This window comes from Mustela lutreola, chromosome 6 (assembly GCF_030435805.1).
Source record: "Mustela lutreola isolate mMusLut2 chromosome 6, mMusLut2.pri, whole genome shotgun sequence".
Taxonomy (NCBI): Eukaryota; Metazoa; Chordata; class Mammalia; order Carnivora; family Mustelidae; genus Mustela; species Mustela lutreola.
In genome coordinates this window covers 14,595,927-14,609,988 of record NC_081295.1, presented here as the reverse complement: position 1 = coordinate 14,609,988, position 14,062 = coordinate 14,595,927, and the positions used below count along the sequence as shown (strand labels likewise).

The window sequence follows — 14,062 nt, the reverse complement described above, 5'->3', positions numbered from 1 at the left end:
TAAGGCAGCCGTAGTATCCCCTACACACCGTCACTTGGACTCTGTTCACTTCCCCAGGTATGTGGGCTGCCTTCGCATTTATTTCAGAGAATGACTTAATCTGATATTCTGCCACCACGTTGTGATAAACCTTTCTAGCTTGCTGTATCTGCTTCTTGCTATTTGGCACTAAGGGAGCAAACCTTTTTATGGCACTTCCCCACGGCCAGTCCTGTGTCTCTACTGATCCATATAGGCAAACTGCTGGATCAAACAGCCATCACATCCCAATGGATTAATTATTTCTTATTCAATGTACAGTCTCATGTGGATGATTCTGTCTATATGTGCATTCGGGCACACAATTTAAATAAATGGTTCAAGGTCACATAATTGGTAAATAGATGTGGCATAATGTGAATGTAGGTAGTCAGACACCAAGGTCTAAACCAATCTCTTCAGTAATCCGCCATGAGATACAGACATTCAAATTTTTCATCTTTCAGGCTGTATTGCTTAGAATTTGCCATCTTCAGCATTTTGTTCCACATGCCAGAGAGTTGTCTTTCTGAACCTCTGGATCATATGAATAGTTACGGAGTCACAGCATCTCAGAGCACGTGCTGAGAGCTTTTGTAGCATCAAAGATACAGAGACTCTAAATATATCCAGACCTAGGGGTGCCTGGGTGACTCAGTGGTTTAAAGCCTCTGCCTTCGGCTCAGGTCATGATCTCAGGGTCCTGGGATTATGATCTCAGGGTCCTGGGATCAAGCCCCACATTGGGCTCTCTGCTCAGCGGGGAGCCTGCTTCCTCTTCTCTCTCTCTGCCTACTTGTGATCTCTGTCTGTCAAATAAATAAATAAAATCTTAAAAAAAAAATACACCCAAACCTGTCACTGTTGATTTTAGACAGCATCTTAATTTGTAATCTTTTTCTACCTACATTGCACTCTCTTTGCAGGACAAATCAATTAAGAGTCTTACGTTGATCTCTTGGGTTCTCTGTTTCCATTTATTCCATGTCTTTTCCTACGAGGAGAGGCTGTGGGGAATTTTGTAAGATTATTTTGTAAGATACGCAAGGACAGGTTTGACCTGCCTACGTGTCTTAGGACTCTTTTATCTCCCATGTGGAGGAATAGTACCTATGTGTGCCTGAATAACTGGCTTTCATTTCTGTAGAAGAGAAACTTCCCAGGACATGCCATGAGCAAATGTTTTTTCAAGTTCTGTTCCTTCTCACACTACTTAACTGCAGACAGACATGTGAAGAGGGTAAGGAGCAGAGCAATCTCACAAGGAGATTCTGAGGTGCTCTGAACATGGACTGATGTAATGGGCGGAGGTCATTGTCAGGCTGTCATGTCCCACAGTGGGGGTTATGGGCTGGTCTGCTTGGTAAACAGCTTCTGATCTATGTGGCTGTGCTTCCTTTAGAAATAAATCTTGGGGGCGCCTAAGTGGCTCAGTAGGTTAAAGCCTCTGCCTTCAGCTCAGGTCATGATCTCTGGGTCCTGGGATTGAGCCCCACATCTGGCTCTCGGCTTAGCAGGAAGCCTGCTTCCTCCTCTCTCTGCCTGCCTCTCTGCCTGCTTATGATCTCTGTCAAATAAATAAATAAAATCTTTAAAAATAAATAAATAAATATTGGTCTTTATACCCTACATGTTTTTCCACCTTAGGAACACTTCACAGATTTCACTTCATTTGTCTTATTATAGTAACACTACCTCCAGATTCTTAGTAATCACCAGTTTCTGGTGCTGTTGGCTTTTCCATCCTGTCTGAAATGGAGTTAAATGCTCTAATCTGATTGGCTCCTTGAGGTTAGTAGAGAATATTTCAGTAGGACTTTGAAAAGGAAGGCCTGACCCCAAGATGTAATGACTTTAGTGCACAGTGAAGGGTCCCTTTGTGTGAGGCAGGCGACAAGTGTCTGTCCACCCTTTGAAGGCCACATCAGTTTGTACCTGATCTGAGGATGACATGTCATCCATTCACTAGCTCACATCTCCAGCCTTTTCTCGTGTCCACAGCACTCATGGAAAACCCATTCTGCCACGTGACCAGGCAGTTATTTCCAAGAGGGCAATGTTCTAGTAAAGAAACACCTGCAGGGTCAAATACTTTTATTTTATTTTATTTTATTTATTTTATTCTTTTATTTTATTTATTATTTTATTTTATTATTTTATTTTATTTTTGCAGAGGGATGGGAAGGGGCAGAGGGAGAGGGAGAGAGAATCTTAAGCAGGATCCATGCCCAGCACAGAGCCTGACTCAGGGGCTCCAACTCACAACCCTGAGATCATGACCTGAGCCCCGAAACCACGAGGCAGACACTTCACCAACTGAGTCACCCAGGTGCCTCTCAAAGCACATATTTTTAATTTATTGCACAGATAGTGGATTGGCTGAAGTGTTTAGAACAGGTGAGTTTCCCCTATTGAAAGGACAGTGAGTTTAATCTTATAGAGATGCCGGTGTAAAGTTCTTCAAGAATCTTACAGCGCTGCTTAGAACACTGTAGCTTTATTGGAATGAATATCCCCCAGGAGCCCTCAAAGTTGAGAAGCACTTTTGTTTGCATGAAAGGTAAGCCCCGGGATCTTCTACTCATGGCTCAATGATTTATACTTAGTGTCTGCTCCTTCCTCATCCTCTAAAGAAAAACACACACGCACATCCACCTTCACCCATGCTCACAGTCACTCTCTCTCTCTCATACACACACACTCACACTCACGCTCACACACACACTCTCATTCACACACTCATGCTCTCACACACTCAGACATACTCATCCTCACACGCACTCACTCGACAGCGTGTCCGCGGAGAAGAGGCTGAAGAGGGAGACACTTAAGAACCAGCTTCTCTTGGGAAAATGTGGGAGACTCTTGAGAAGGAACCCCGGGGGAAGGAGAGTTGGTCGGGCTCCACGTTCTCAGTTTCTGAAGTGAACTTTTGCTCACAGCAGGTGAGCACAGGTTCCCTCCCACACTGAGATTTCCTCCCCTGCCTGTGTGCAGTCTCTTAAGTAAACAGAGACTTTACACTGAGAAAGGAACATTTCTCTATTTTGGCTATGGGTGGTTATTTTTAAAGCTTCATCCTCCAAACATTTCCCCCTATCCTTGTTTATTTTTTCACTAGAAAGAAAATATGCTACTTAAAAAAAAAAAAAAAATCACCTTCAGGATAAGAAACACTCCCTTGTAATGTGCTGTCCCTGCTTTGGGCCAAGTCACGCTACGATGTGACCACTGTTTCGAACTTCTGTTGTATAACGTAGCTTTTAAAGATTCCCATGTTTCTAGAGAGCTTCTATGAACCCGAATACCACTGTCAAAGCAAAATGCACTGTGGCGATTGTTTTCTGGATACTTTCTGTAAAAAGACCAACCTCTCCATGAACATCTGTGTCTCCATTTATCCGGATGTCTCCTAGGGATAGTTCTATACAGCTGCCACCATGTACCACATGCCATTCTAAACACTTCACCTAAAATCTCATTTACCTTTATCAGAGGAGACTATGGCAATAACTTCAATACATGTGGGTTAAATGTGGGGAGGCTGACATTAGTTGCAAGACTTTCTCTCTGTACTTTCTCTGGGGGAAGGTAGCCCATGGCCTTGCACCTGTCTTTTCGCCCTGTCTGTCTTGCTCCTGTTTTGGATCTCTTTATGAACAAGGCCCATGTCTGTCTTCTCTATACCTTTATGTCTAGCACAAGGTCTGGTATATAATGGGCAAGTATGAGTTAAAGTAGGGTGAAAAAAGAAGATAAAATCTTGTTGGAAGTCTTTCCTCTGGTTGTAGATAGTATGGTTTGACTTAATAGTTTTGAGTCCTAATTCCCTCATTTGGACAATAACAAAAATACTACTACTTTAAAGGGCAGTTGTGGAAGGAAATGGATTTATTGAAAGTACTTAGCATATTTTACATCAGTGGTATATTCCATATATGGTGTTAAGACTACCTAGCTGCCTGGGACAAATATGAAGCTGAATCCTATCTCAAATATCACACAAAGTAAACCCTGAACAGCAGGTGCACAGCATTGGGGCTGTACTAAAATCCATTGAATTGTACGCTTTAAATGAATGAATGTTATGATATGTGACTATATTTCAGTACAGTTGTTGTAAAAAACAAATCCCAGAAGATGAAATATTTAAGTATGAAAATGTGGAAGTGTACTAGAGGGAAACATAAGATAATTTTTTATATATTACTGAAAGGGAATTTTCAAGCAAGATATACTGTTCTAAACAATAAACTTGGCAGATCAATTATGTAATAATTAAATATTCTGCCAAAGAAAACACCAAAAAAAAAAAAAAAGGAAAGAAAAACACGACAATTCAGTAGAAAAGTATTGAATGCACATAGAGCAAAGGGCTACAATATATAAAGAGTGGTTAAGAATCAACCTGAAAATGACTAATAACCCAACAGAAAAATATCAGCAAAGGAAAAGAGCAGGAATCTTAGAGAAAAAGCTTAAACCAACATATTTTTCTACCAAAATCCTATTGGTACAAGCTATTTGGCAGCAAGGTTTGAACTATTTACCAATATTAAAAATGCTTAAGTCCTCTAATCTAGCAATTCTACTTCTAGAAATTTTTCTATAGCTCTTTATTCATGTGTCTGAAGACAAAAACTTAAGAATAGTTATTTCATGAAATGTTTGTGACAGCAAAATACTTAAAGTCAAGTGAAATGTTAGCCAACAAAGAAATGGTTCAAAAAATTTTTGCACATTGTTCAGGGCAAAACTTACGCTATTAGAAACAGTTATGCAGCTGTTAAGAATAGTTGAGGGGCTCTTGGGTGTCTGAGTGGGTTAAAGCCTCTGCCTTCAGCTCAGGTCATGATCCCAGGGTCCTGGGATGGAGCCCCACATCTCTGCTCAGCAGGAAGCCTGCTTCCCTTCCTCTCTCTCTGCCTGCTTCTCTGCCTACTTGTGATCGCCATCAAATAAATAAATAAAATCTTAAAAAAAAAAAGAACAGTTAATAAAGGATCCAAAATACATTAATTAAAAATAAAACAAAGTGCTGAACAATGTGCTTATTGTCCATGCTTTAAGTTATATTTTTCACAAATATGTGTTTGCATATGCATAGGATATTTTAAAGTCTTCTTGTCCCTTTCAAAGACAACATTACCCCAATTCAGCCTGTGAACAAAAAGATGGAGTTCCTTTCACATGTATTATCTCACTGCACTTCTGCACCAACCCTATGGAAAAGTTATCAATACTTTCTTTTTATTTTTATTTATATATTTTTTAAAGATTTTATTTATTTGACAGAGAGAGGGAGAGCACAAGCAGGGGGGAGAAGCAGGCTCCTTGCTGAGCAGGGAGGCTGATGCAGGGCTCAATCCCAGGACCCTGGGATAATGACCTGAGCTGTAGGCAGATGCCCAACGACTGAGCCACCCAGGTGCCCCCAATACCTTATTTTTTAAATGTAACGTGTTATGAACCTTCAGGTTTGCTTGTTTAATAATTGCCATTACTAATGTTAAATCCTTGATGCCAAGGCTCTGTTGCCCAGGGAAAAAGCCCAAGTTTCTTATAACGTAAGACATCCTTCATCACCTGACCTTTTTCTCCTTTCTCAGATTAACCCCTTGTCTCTTTTTTACCTTCACTCTGCTCTTCCTGTCCATGTCTAAGACCCGCTTCCAATGATGCTTTCATACTCCTGCTCCATGAAAGCCTACATTTCTTAAATTGTCAACTCAAATGCCACCTACTAGGCGAAGCCTTACCTGTCATCCTTGGCAATGAATGGTTCCAGCCCAGGCACGGTCCCTTCTTACACTTCCTTCTATATTTCAAAAGCACTTTATACAAGTCTGTTCAACCTGATTATATTATTTCAAGGCTTTGAGCATATTGAGAGTAGAGGCCCTGTTTTTATTCCCATAACTACCACAAAGAATATAGTAGCAGATCAATAAATACGTAGACAAATCATTTATCTGAATCTTAATCATTTTTGATTACCCCTAGATTGAAGAACTCTGTATTTTTTTAAGTTTTTATTTGAATTCCAGTTAGTGTCCAGTTTTTGTGTTAGTTTCAGGTGTACAATACAGTGGTACGACACTTGCATACGCCACCCGGTGCTCATCACGGCAAGTGCCCTCCGTAACCCCCATTCCCTGTGTCCCCCACCCCACCACCCACCTCTGTGCTGGTGACCCATCAGTTTGTTCTCAGTAGTTGAGAGTCTGTTTCTTGGTTTGTCTCTTTCTTTCCCTTTGCTCTTTTGTTTTGTTTCTTAAATTCCACATATTAATTGAATTTGTCTTTTTCCTGACAGACTTATTTCACTTAGCATTATATCCTTTAGCTCCATCCATATTGTTGCAAATGTCTAGATTCCACTCTTTTTTATGTCTGAATAATACTCCATTGTATAACTGTACCACAACTTCTTTATCCATTCATCAATCAGCAGACACTTGGGCTGCTTCCGTATCTTGGTTATTATAAAAAATGTTGCTATAAACATAGGGGTATGTGTATCCCTTTGAACTTGTGTTTTTTAATTCTTTGGATAAATACCCAGTAGTGCAATTGCTGAATCATAGGGTAGTTCTATTTTTAACTTTTAAGAACCTCCATAGTGTTTGCACGGTGGCTGTACCAGTCTGTATTCCCACCAGGAGTGCACAAGTGTTCCTTTTATTCCACGCCCTTGCCAACACTATTGTTGTGTTGTTGATTTTAGGCATTCTGATAGGTGTGAGGTGATATCTTATTATGGTTTTGATTTGCATTTCCCTGATCAGTGAGGTCAAGCATGTGTCTAATGGCCAATTGTATGTCTTTGGAGAAATGGCTGTTCGTGCCTTCTACCCATTTTTTAAGTTGGGTTGTTTGCTTTTTGGTTGCTGAGTGGTCTAAGTTTTTTTTATATATTTTGAATAGTAATATTTTGAATAGTAACCCTTTGTTGGATATGTCATTTGCATTTCCGTAGGTTGTCTTTTAGTTTTGTTGATTGTTTCCTTCATTGTGCAGAAGCTTTTTATTTTGATGTAGTCCCGGCAGTTGGATTTTGCTTTTGTTTCCCTTGCATCAGTGGACCTATCTAGAAAAATTTTCTATGACTGATGTTAGAAAAGTTACTGCCTGTGTTCTCTTTGATGAACTCAGTATATAACATGGCAGATTTGGGAATTGAACAATATGTTTCTTCTAGGAATTTGAAGTGAAATGTTTTATTGATGGAAAAACTTTTTTTTTTTTTTGCCTTCAAGAATTCCAATGATATGTTCATGTTTCATGAAGAGAATGGACTACAGTTTTTTGTTACAGATTTGGAGCCAGTAGATTTTTATGAAAGTGAACCTTATCATGGGTCTGAAAGCTTTCTGGTCATTATTTATTTTTTTTTTAAAGACTTATTTGAGAAAGAGAGAGCATGAGCCAGCATGTGAGCAAGGGGAGGAGCAGAGGGAGAAGGAGGGAGAGAATCTCAAGCAGTCTTCCTGCGCAGCCCGGAGCCCAATGTGGGATTTGATCTCACAGCACTGAGATTGTGACCTGAGCCAAAATCAAGAGTCACACTCAACAAGCTGAACCACCCAGGAGCCCCAGCTTTTCTGGGCTTTAATACTTTTTTTTTCTTTTTATTTGCTGTGTTTTCATAGGAACCAGGGAAAATGTGTAGAGGGCATGGTGGAGATCTTTGACATGTTGCTGGCTACATCATCTCGGTTCCGGATGATGAATCTCCAGGGAGAGGAGTTCGTGTGCCTCAAATCCATCATTTTGCTTAATTCCGGTGAGTTGATAACATGGGGGAATTTACTGCTGGGTTACTGGAAGAAAGATTTTATTTGGATTTTCAGCCAGATATGAGCTGCCTATTATGCAAAGGCATAACCATAAATTGAAACAACCGATGCACCCTTATCATAATCTTTTGTCATTGTAGACTGCTTAGAGAGGTGGATCCTGCTTGGGTCAAATACCGTGACTGATGAGAACCCAAATGGGACACTGAACCAGATGGCTTTTTTGTTGAAATATTTGCATCCTTTCACAGATAGTTGTGATGTTTTCATTCCATTAATTTTATTTATTTAGTCTGAAGTGGATGTTTTTACCGAAGTGGTACGAGTGTATAGGCATAGATTGCTGATAGTTGCATAGGTCGGGAGGTACGTAGACCAAGGGATCAGTATCAAGCTCCAGATCCTAAGGGAAGCCTCTTTTCTTGAGACCAGCCATGTTTCTGGTTAAAATTGATTAGGTGACAAATATAATTGGCTCAGAAGCAGAAACACCTGGTCCTAAAACTGAGGCACATGGAGGGCAGGTCCAGCCAAAAGATCGCGTATTGTAAGGGGTCGAATTCAACTGTGGCTTCTGATTGATTCATTTGAGAAAGTGTAGGTGACCAAGGCATCTGGTTTGGGGTTCGGTTTGTTTTGTTTGCAGTAAAGTCACCTGTTGTGTAAAGAGTTGGTCCCGGGTGGAAACTGGGGCCCAGTTGAGCGCCATGTTCCTCCTGGCCCTCACTATTTGGATCCAAGCACTAGATACCCAGGCCGTGGGACCCAAAGCTCCACAGATGGGTGTCAGCCGCACAGTAGATGCCTTTAGCCTGGGCCTTTGTCCCCTTCCCTTCCCTCCTTCATGCCTCAGACCTCATTCTCACAGAGAAACTGTAGCTATTTTGAAGCCCTAGGCCTGGTTTAGAATCAGATAGGGTTTCCAGTTTCCCGAGAGCTGAACTATAGTTGTTCGTGCTGATCACATGGGAAGAGAATCAGTACTTTCTTCTCTTTTCATATGTCTTCTGTCTTCCCGATGAGCACCCACCCTCCTACACCTCCCCCAGCCATTTTCCACTTCCCTTCCCCTCTAGTGCTAAGAACCTATATCGCTTCATGGTTAGACAGTAATCATCCTCACTTATCAACTGATAAATGGAAATCTGTACTATTCCACTAGGCAAGGACTGAATTACGGAACAAAGTTACCTGAGAAACGCTGTGACCCACACTGAGGAAGTGATTACCGCCCCATTCAAGTTTCTGGTTCCACTCACATGCATTGTGCTTTTCATTTCAGTCATTTGTCTGGTACATTGAAGGGTTCACATCCCACAATGGCTCTTTATTGGAAGAGAGTTCTGGGAGCAATGCCACTCGGCTGCACTGTGCCAGGCCCTGAACCTGGTCCTTCTTCAGTGGAGGGCTGGCACATGCTGACGGCTTTCCTGTGGGCAATCTGTTAACTTCAGGGAAAGCAGGCCTATCAAGTGCTGGGACTTTTTCCCCACTTTTACCAGGAAATAACACTCCAGACAGGAAGCAAAAATTAGCTGGAGTTATATAACCCACACAAGGAGATGCTCTGATCTTGGTCACCAAAAACACTCCCTTCAAATCTGTGTAGCCTCTTTCTACCTTATTGTCCTGTTCCTATGACAGGGTAGGGTTTTTAAAGTATTATATTAAAAAAGGGCAAGACTTTGGCCATCAAAATATTGAATGCATAGACCCAGGATTTTTTAAATCCCAGAGGAAAAAAAATGTCAGCCCTCACAAGAAAGTCTTTGGGAGAGACTGGCCGCAGAATCTCAAAACACATTCCCCACTGCGGAGCTGGGACCAACACCTGACTCCTCCTCACGGTGGTGAATCTTTCCTGTGCTTTCCCTGTTCTTCTCCTTCTTTCTCAGAATCTTCTGGGAGCTTCCTTCCTTGCACTTGAAGGGTGAGAACACTAGTTTGCAAACACAAGGCCCCGGAGTCTGACAGAGTTTACAGTTGTCCTTCTCCTGAGAGAGATCTCAGGGCCACGGCATGTCTTTTCTGTCAAGGGCAGTGCTGCTGGCTCGCAGGCAGGAACAAAACAGAAGCTGCCTCCCAACCTGTAAAAAGTGAAACCACTCTTTTCAATCCAGAAGTGAGCTATGTTTGGAAAAGCAGGTCCGCTGCTGAGCACAGCTCTTAGTGTGTCATATTGTTCCTGAAAAACAGAACCAGAGAGGACAAGAATGAAACACAATGGTGCGGTGCTGGGAGACTTTTCAGAGTGAAAAAGCAGTCAGTCCTAGGAAGGTTACTACAATCCTAACAATCTTTGCCCACAATTGAAGGTACAGATTTTTCTAAAAGCCCAACCAATTCATGACTCTGCACTAGGTCAGTGCTTCCCCTGTCATGAGATAAGGACCAAAGGGACAGTCATTCCAGGAATCTCGGACGGAAGCCAAGTTAGAAAAGATTCAGGAAGGCTGAGAGATGCTTTTCTGATTCCTGGGAAACAAGACCTCAGTGTATGGGGGAGCTTTGGGCTGTGTGCTGTGTCTCTGTACCAAAATCTGAGAGGATGTGTTTATGTTGGCCTTGACTTTGAGGCGGAGGCCAAAGGGTAGTTGAAAGGTTGTTCTGTGGACTACTAGGAGTGACTTTCTGCAGCTTCTAAAAGAGGGTCTCCCAGATGCTGAAATTTCCATGGGAAGCCCCTTCACAGATGTTTGGAATGGGGGATACTCATCATGATTTATGCCTCCTTAGGATTATTTCATTACATCACTTACAAAAGCCTAGAATCATTCATAGGACGAACACGACTTTTCCACTGTCCACTAAAGGACAGAGGCATTCCTGGTTAATCCAGACTTGCTTTAGCAACATCAGTGCCAGCTCCAAGGCATTCTGAGAACTAGCTGGGCGGATCTCAGGAGAAGGAAACGAGCAGAGCAGGTGAGCGCAGGGCAAAAGGCGGAGAGGGAACAGTGACAGGAGGCAGGGCTGGTGCTGAAGAAGGGGACCCGGGGACCAGGAAGGGGTCATCTGTGCCCGTTTTCCCTATTCCCCCCGCTCAGTGGGACTTCAGTCCTTCTTGATAATTCCAGTATAATTCTTCCAGGCTCAACTCTGACCTCATCTCATTCAGGAAATCTTGCGACCACCCAAGTCCATAATGATTCCCTTCACTAAACTATTTTAGTTCTTAGAGTTTGTACCCTACTATCTAACATTTGGTCGATCGGTTGACTGATAGCATTCATTTGTTCACTAATTCAGAAATTTTATGCTAAATACACAAAAATGGATGGCACTGTTTTTTGGTTTTGTGTTTTCAGTTTTTTAGTGTTACCGGGATGGCTTCTTCATGCATGTATATCCTGACTTCTCTACAAACTATATAAACTTTTTTTTTACATTTCTCACAGTCTAACCTGTGAACTGTCAACAGGTATCATGCCATTCAGTCCTTCTAGATGTTTATTTGCTGGACATGACCATGGGGTCTTGGAAAGTTCCCATTTATCACATGTTCTTTCTACCATTATGAAACATGTCATCCTTTCCCTATCTAGATAACATCAAACTATTAAATGGGAAAAAATAATGCCCGTCTCCTCGCATTACTATGATCTAAAAGGAAAATTGTATATAAGATGTCAAGTGTGGTTTATGGAACACAGTAGGCCTTCAGTCAATGGCAGCCATCACCATCATTCGAGAATCTCCAGTTCAGAAGGAGCCAGTCTGGGGGCGCCTGGGTGGTTCAGTCAGTTAAACATTGGAGTGGAACCTGCATAACATTCTCACTCTCCCTCTCCCTCTGTTCCTTCCCGCCCACCCTCTCCCCTGCCCCCACTGGTTCGTGTGTACCTGTGGTCACTCATTCTCTCTCTCTCACTTTTAAAAAAAAAAGGAGCCATTCAATACCCCCCCTTTTTTTTTTTAATTTAAAAGATACATTTATTTATTTTAGATATCTCACAATCCTGAGACCATGACTTGAGCTGAAACCAAGAGTTGGATGCTCAACTGACTATTTACACCTTTATACATGTATATAATATAAATTATGTGTATAATGAAGTACTTCGGTTTAAAGGTTTCCTGCTACTTTCAAAGTACGCAGGGACGGAAGGATAATATTAATAATAGAGACCATGACTCTTCCCCTGAGACTTGCTGAATTGTGGTGTTCAATTGTATTGAGAGAAATTTTTGAGCAAGATTGATCTCATGGGTAATAATTGATTGTTAACTGAACCTTAATGTTGGCAACCTTGATGAAAATGCTACAGTGAGTGGGAGTGGCAGATAACTCCCAGAGCTCTCAATGGTCCATTCACTGTGTTTCTTCCCATCCCCCTCCTGCCCTCCCCTACCATGAAGAGTCTCACAAGTCCCTTGGAGTCCACTCCCTTTCGGATCACTACCCTTTTAGTGAGTGTTTTTCAAGACTCAAAAGAATTTACCCACCAAAGCTTAATATGTGTAAGTCTACCATCTCTAACAGATGTTTGGTTTGGCCTTCAAAACTCAACTTATTTGTTTCTGCCCCTTTTCTGAACCTGTTACTGACCACAGTTTGTTATATTCCCCAGTAATTTCAAAGAGCATTTCATCCCTCATTCCCTGGTGACTTGATCCCCCTGGGTCTCTGGAGAGCCCATCAGACCCCAGATTCCAGCTCCCCTGTCCCCTGTTTAACAGTACATCCGATTTCCTCTCCTGGATCACAAGCAGCTCCAGGTACCCAGAAGTTGCCCTGGGCCTGCTGGATCCCTGCCTCCCTACTGAAATGTCTTACTCTATAGAAATACTGTTCTCATGATTACCTGTTTATCACAACTGCCTTCAGACATCGTTTCTCTTTCAACTGGTGGAGTAATAGAGGGGAGTAAAGGTAAAAACCTGTAAAGCAAAAAGGAAAACAAAACACTAGAAAGAATTATGGCCCCATTTCTAAAATGTGTACCCTGATGTTCATTTCAGAAAACAAGGGGTATGGAATGTCAAGCAGGAGCATATATGTTAAACATAACCATAAACATGGTGCCCGTTCTTGTCTGTCATTAGTTCTGCTTGGTTAATACGGTGAACGTTGTCACCTTGGTGCCTTAACAAAGCATATGATGCTGAAGCTATGACACTTACTCGCTTTAGATGTGTTCACCAGAGCCCTGGGCGGAGAAACATTTACTTCCTGATAGATTATGATAAGCTCTCATCACAAGGAATGTTTCCTCTCTCTCTCTTTTTTTTTTTTTAAGATTTTATTTATTTATTTGACAGAGATCACAAGTAGGCAGAGAGGCGGACAGAGGGGTTGGGAAGCAGGCTCCCTGCTGAGCAGAGAGCCCGATGCGGGGCTCGATCTCAGGACCTTGGGATCATGACCTGAGCCGAAGGTCATGACCTTAAGCTGAAGAGGCTTAACCTACTGAGCCACCCAGGTGCCCCATCTCCTCTCTCTTGAGCTGATTTCTTTGTGCTGTTAATTATTAGATAGTCATTTAGAGCATTTATAGTTTTAACTTGAGAAATAGGACAATGATTTAGAGTCCCTATATTTAGACAAAAGAACTTTTTAAAAAAATATTGACTGTAAACATTGAGGATCATTAATTCTCAACAGTTGAAGGCTTCTAACAGGAACAAGCCTTGGAAATTGCCAATGGGTACATCATCCATCATCAGGGAAGGCAGTTGTTGGCCCTGGCGAAGTTTTGATTAGTCTTCCTATTGTTGTGATTTTGAGATAAATGGTACTTCACAGTTGTTAAGTGACTCATTGTCTCCTTCTCTCTGGCTGACTGGGCTCTGTAGGTAGTGGGCTCACAGATTAGAAACTTTGCCTGCTACAGACTTCTGGTGTGGCTTGAAACAAGCTTAGGGTCTCCATTAAACCACTGAAAATCTGGTGTGGCACAGACTTTGTCATTGGAGAGGCCCGGCACTCAAGAGAAGCAACTCTACCACTTACTTAGGGGATGATGGGTGCCCTTTGATAAGGTGCTTCCCTCTCAAAGGAATTACTGAGTTCTTAGCAGATAGATAATAAATAAATTCCTTCCTGGATATTCTGAGGCAGGATCACCCCTGCCTTTTGTGGTTAAAAAATTGCATTCTTATGACCAAAATGTCCTTCTGGTGAATGGAAGAGACTCAGGCCCCAGACTGAGAGGATTGGGTCCTGTATCTTGCACACACTTCTTGGAGCTTCTGTGGAATTAGGGGAACCAACCAAAAGCCTGCCTTCAGGGAAAGACTGGGGG

At 42.0% G+C, this 14,062-nt stretch overlaps 1 protein-coding gene across 7 annotated transcripts in view; it reads left to right on the top strand.

Moving 5' to 3' along the window:
- Positions 1-14,062, top strand: part of ESR1 (estrogen receptor 1) — a 427,341-nt gene that overhangs the window by 377,418 nt on the left and 35,861 nt on the right. For all 7 annotated transcript variants that reach the window (XM_059176760.1, XM_059176756.1, XM_059176758.1 and 4 more), the window contains one exon: positions 7,671-7,804. In XM_059176760.1, the coding sequence (XP_059032743.1) occupies positions 7,671-7,804 (134 nt within the window). The remainder of the gene's footprint in view (positions 1-7,670; positions 7,805-14,062) is intronic.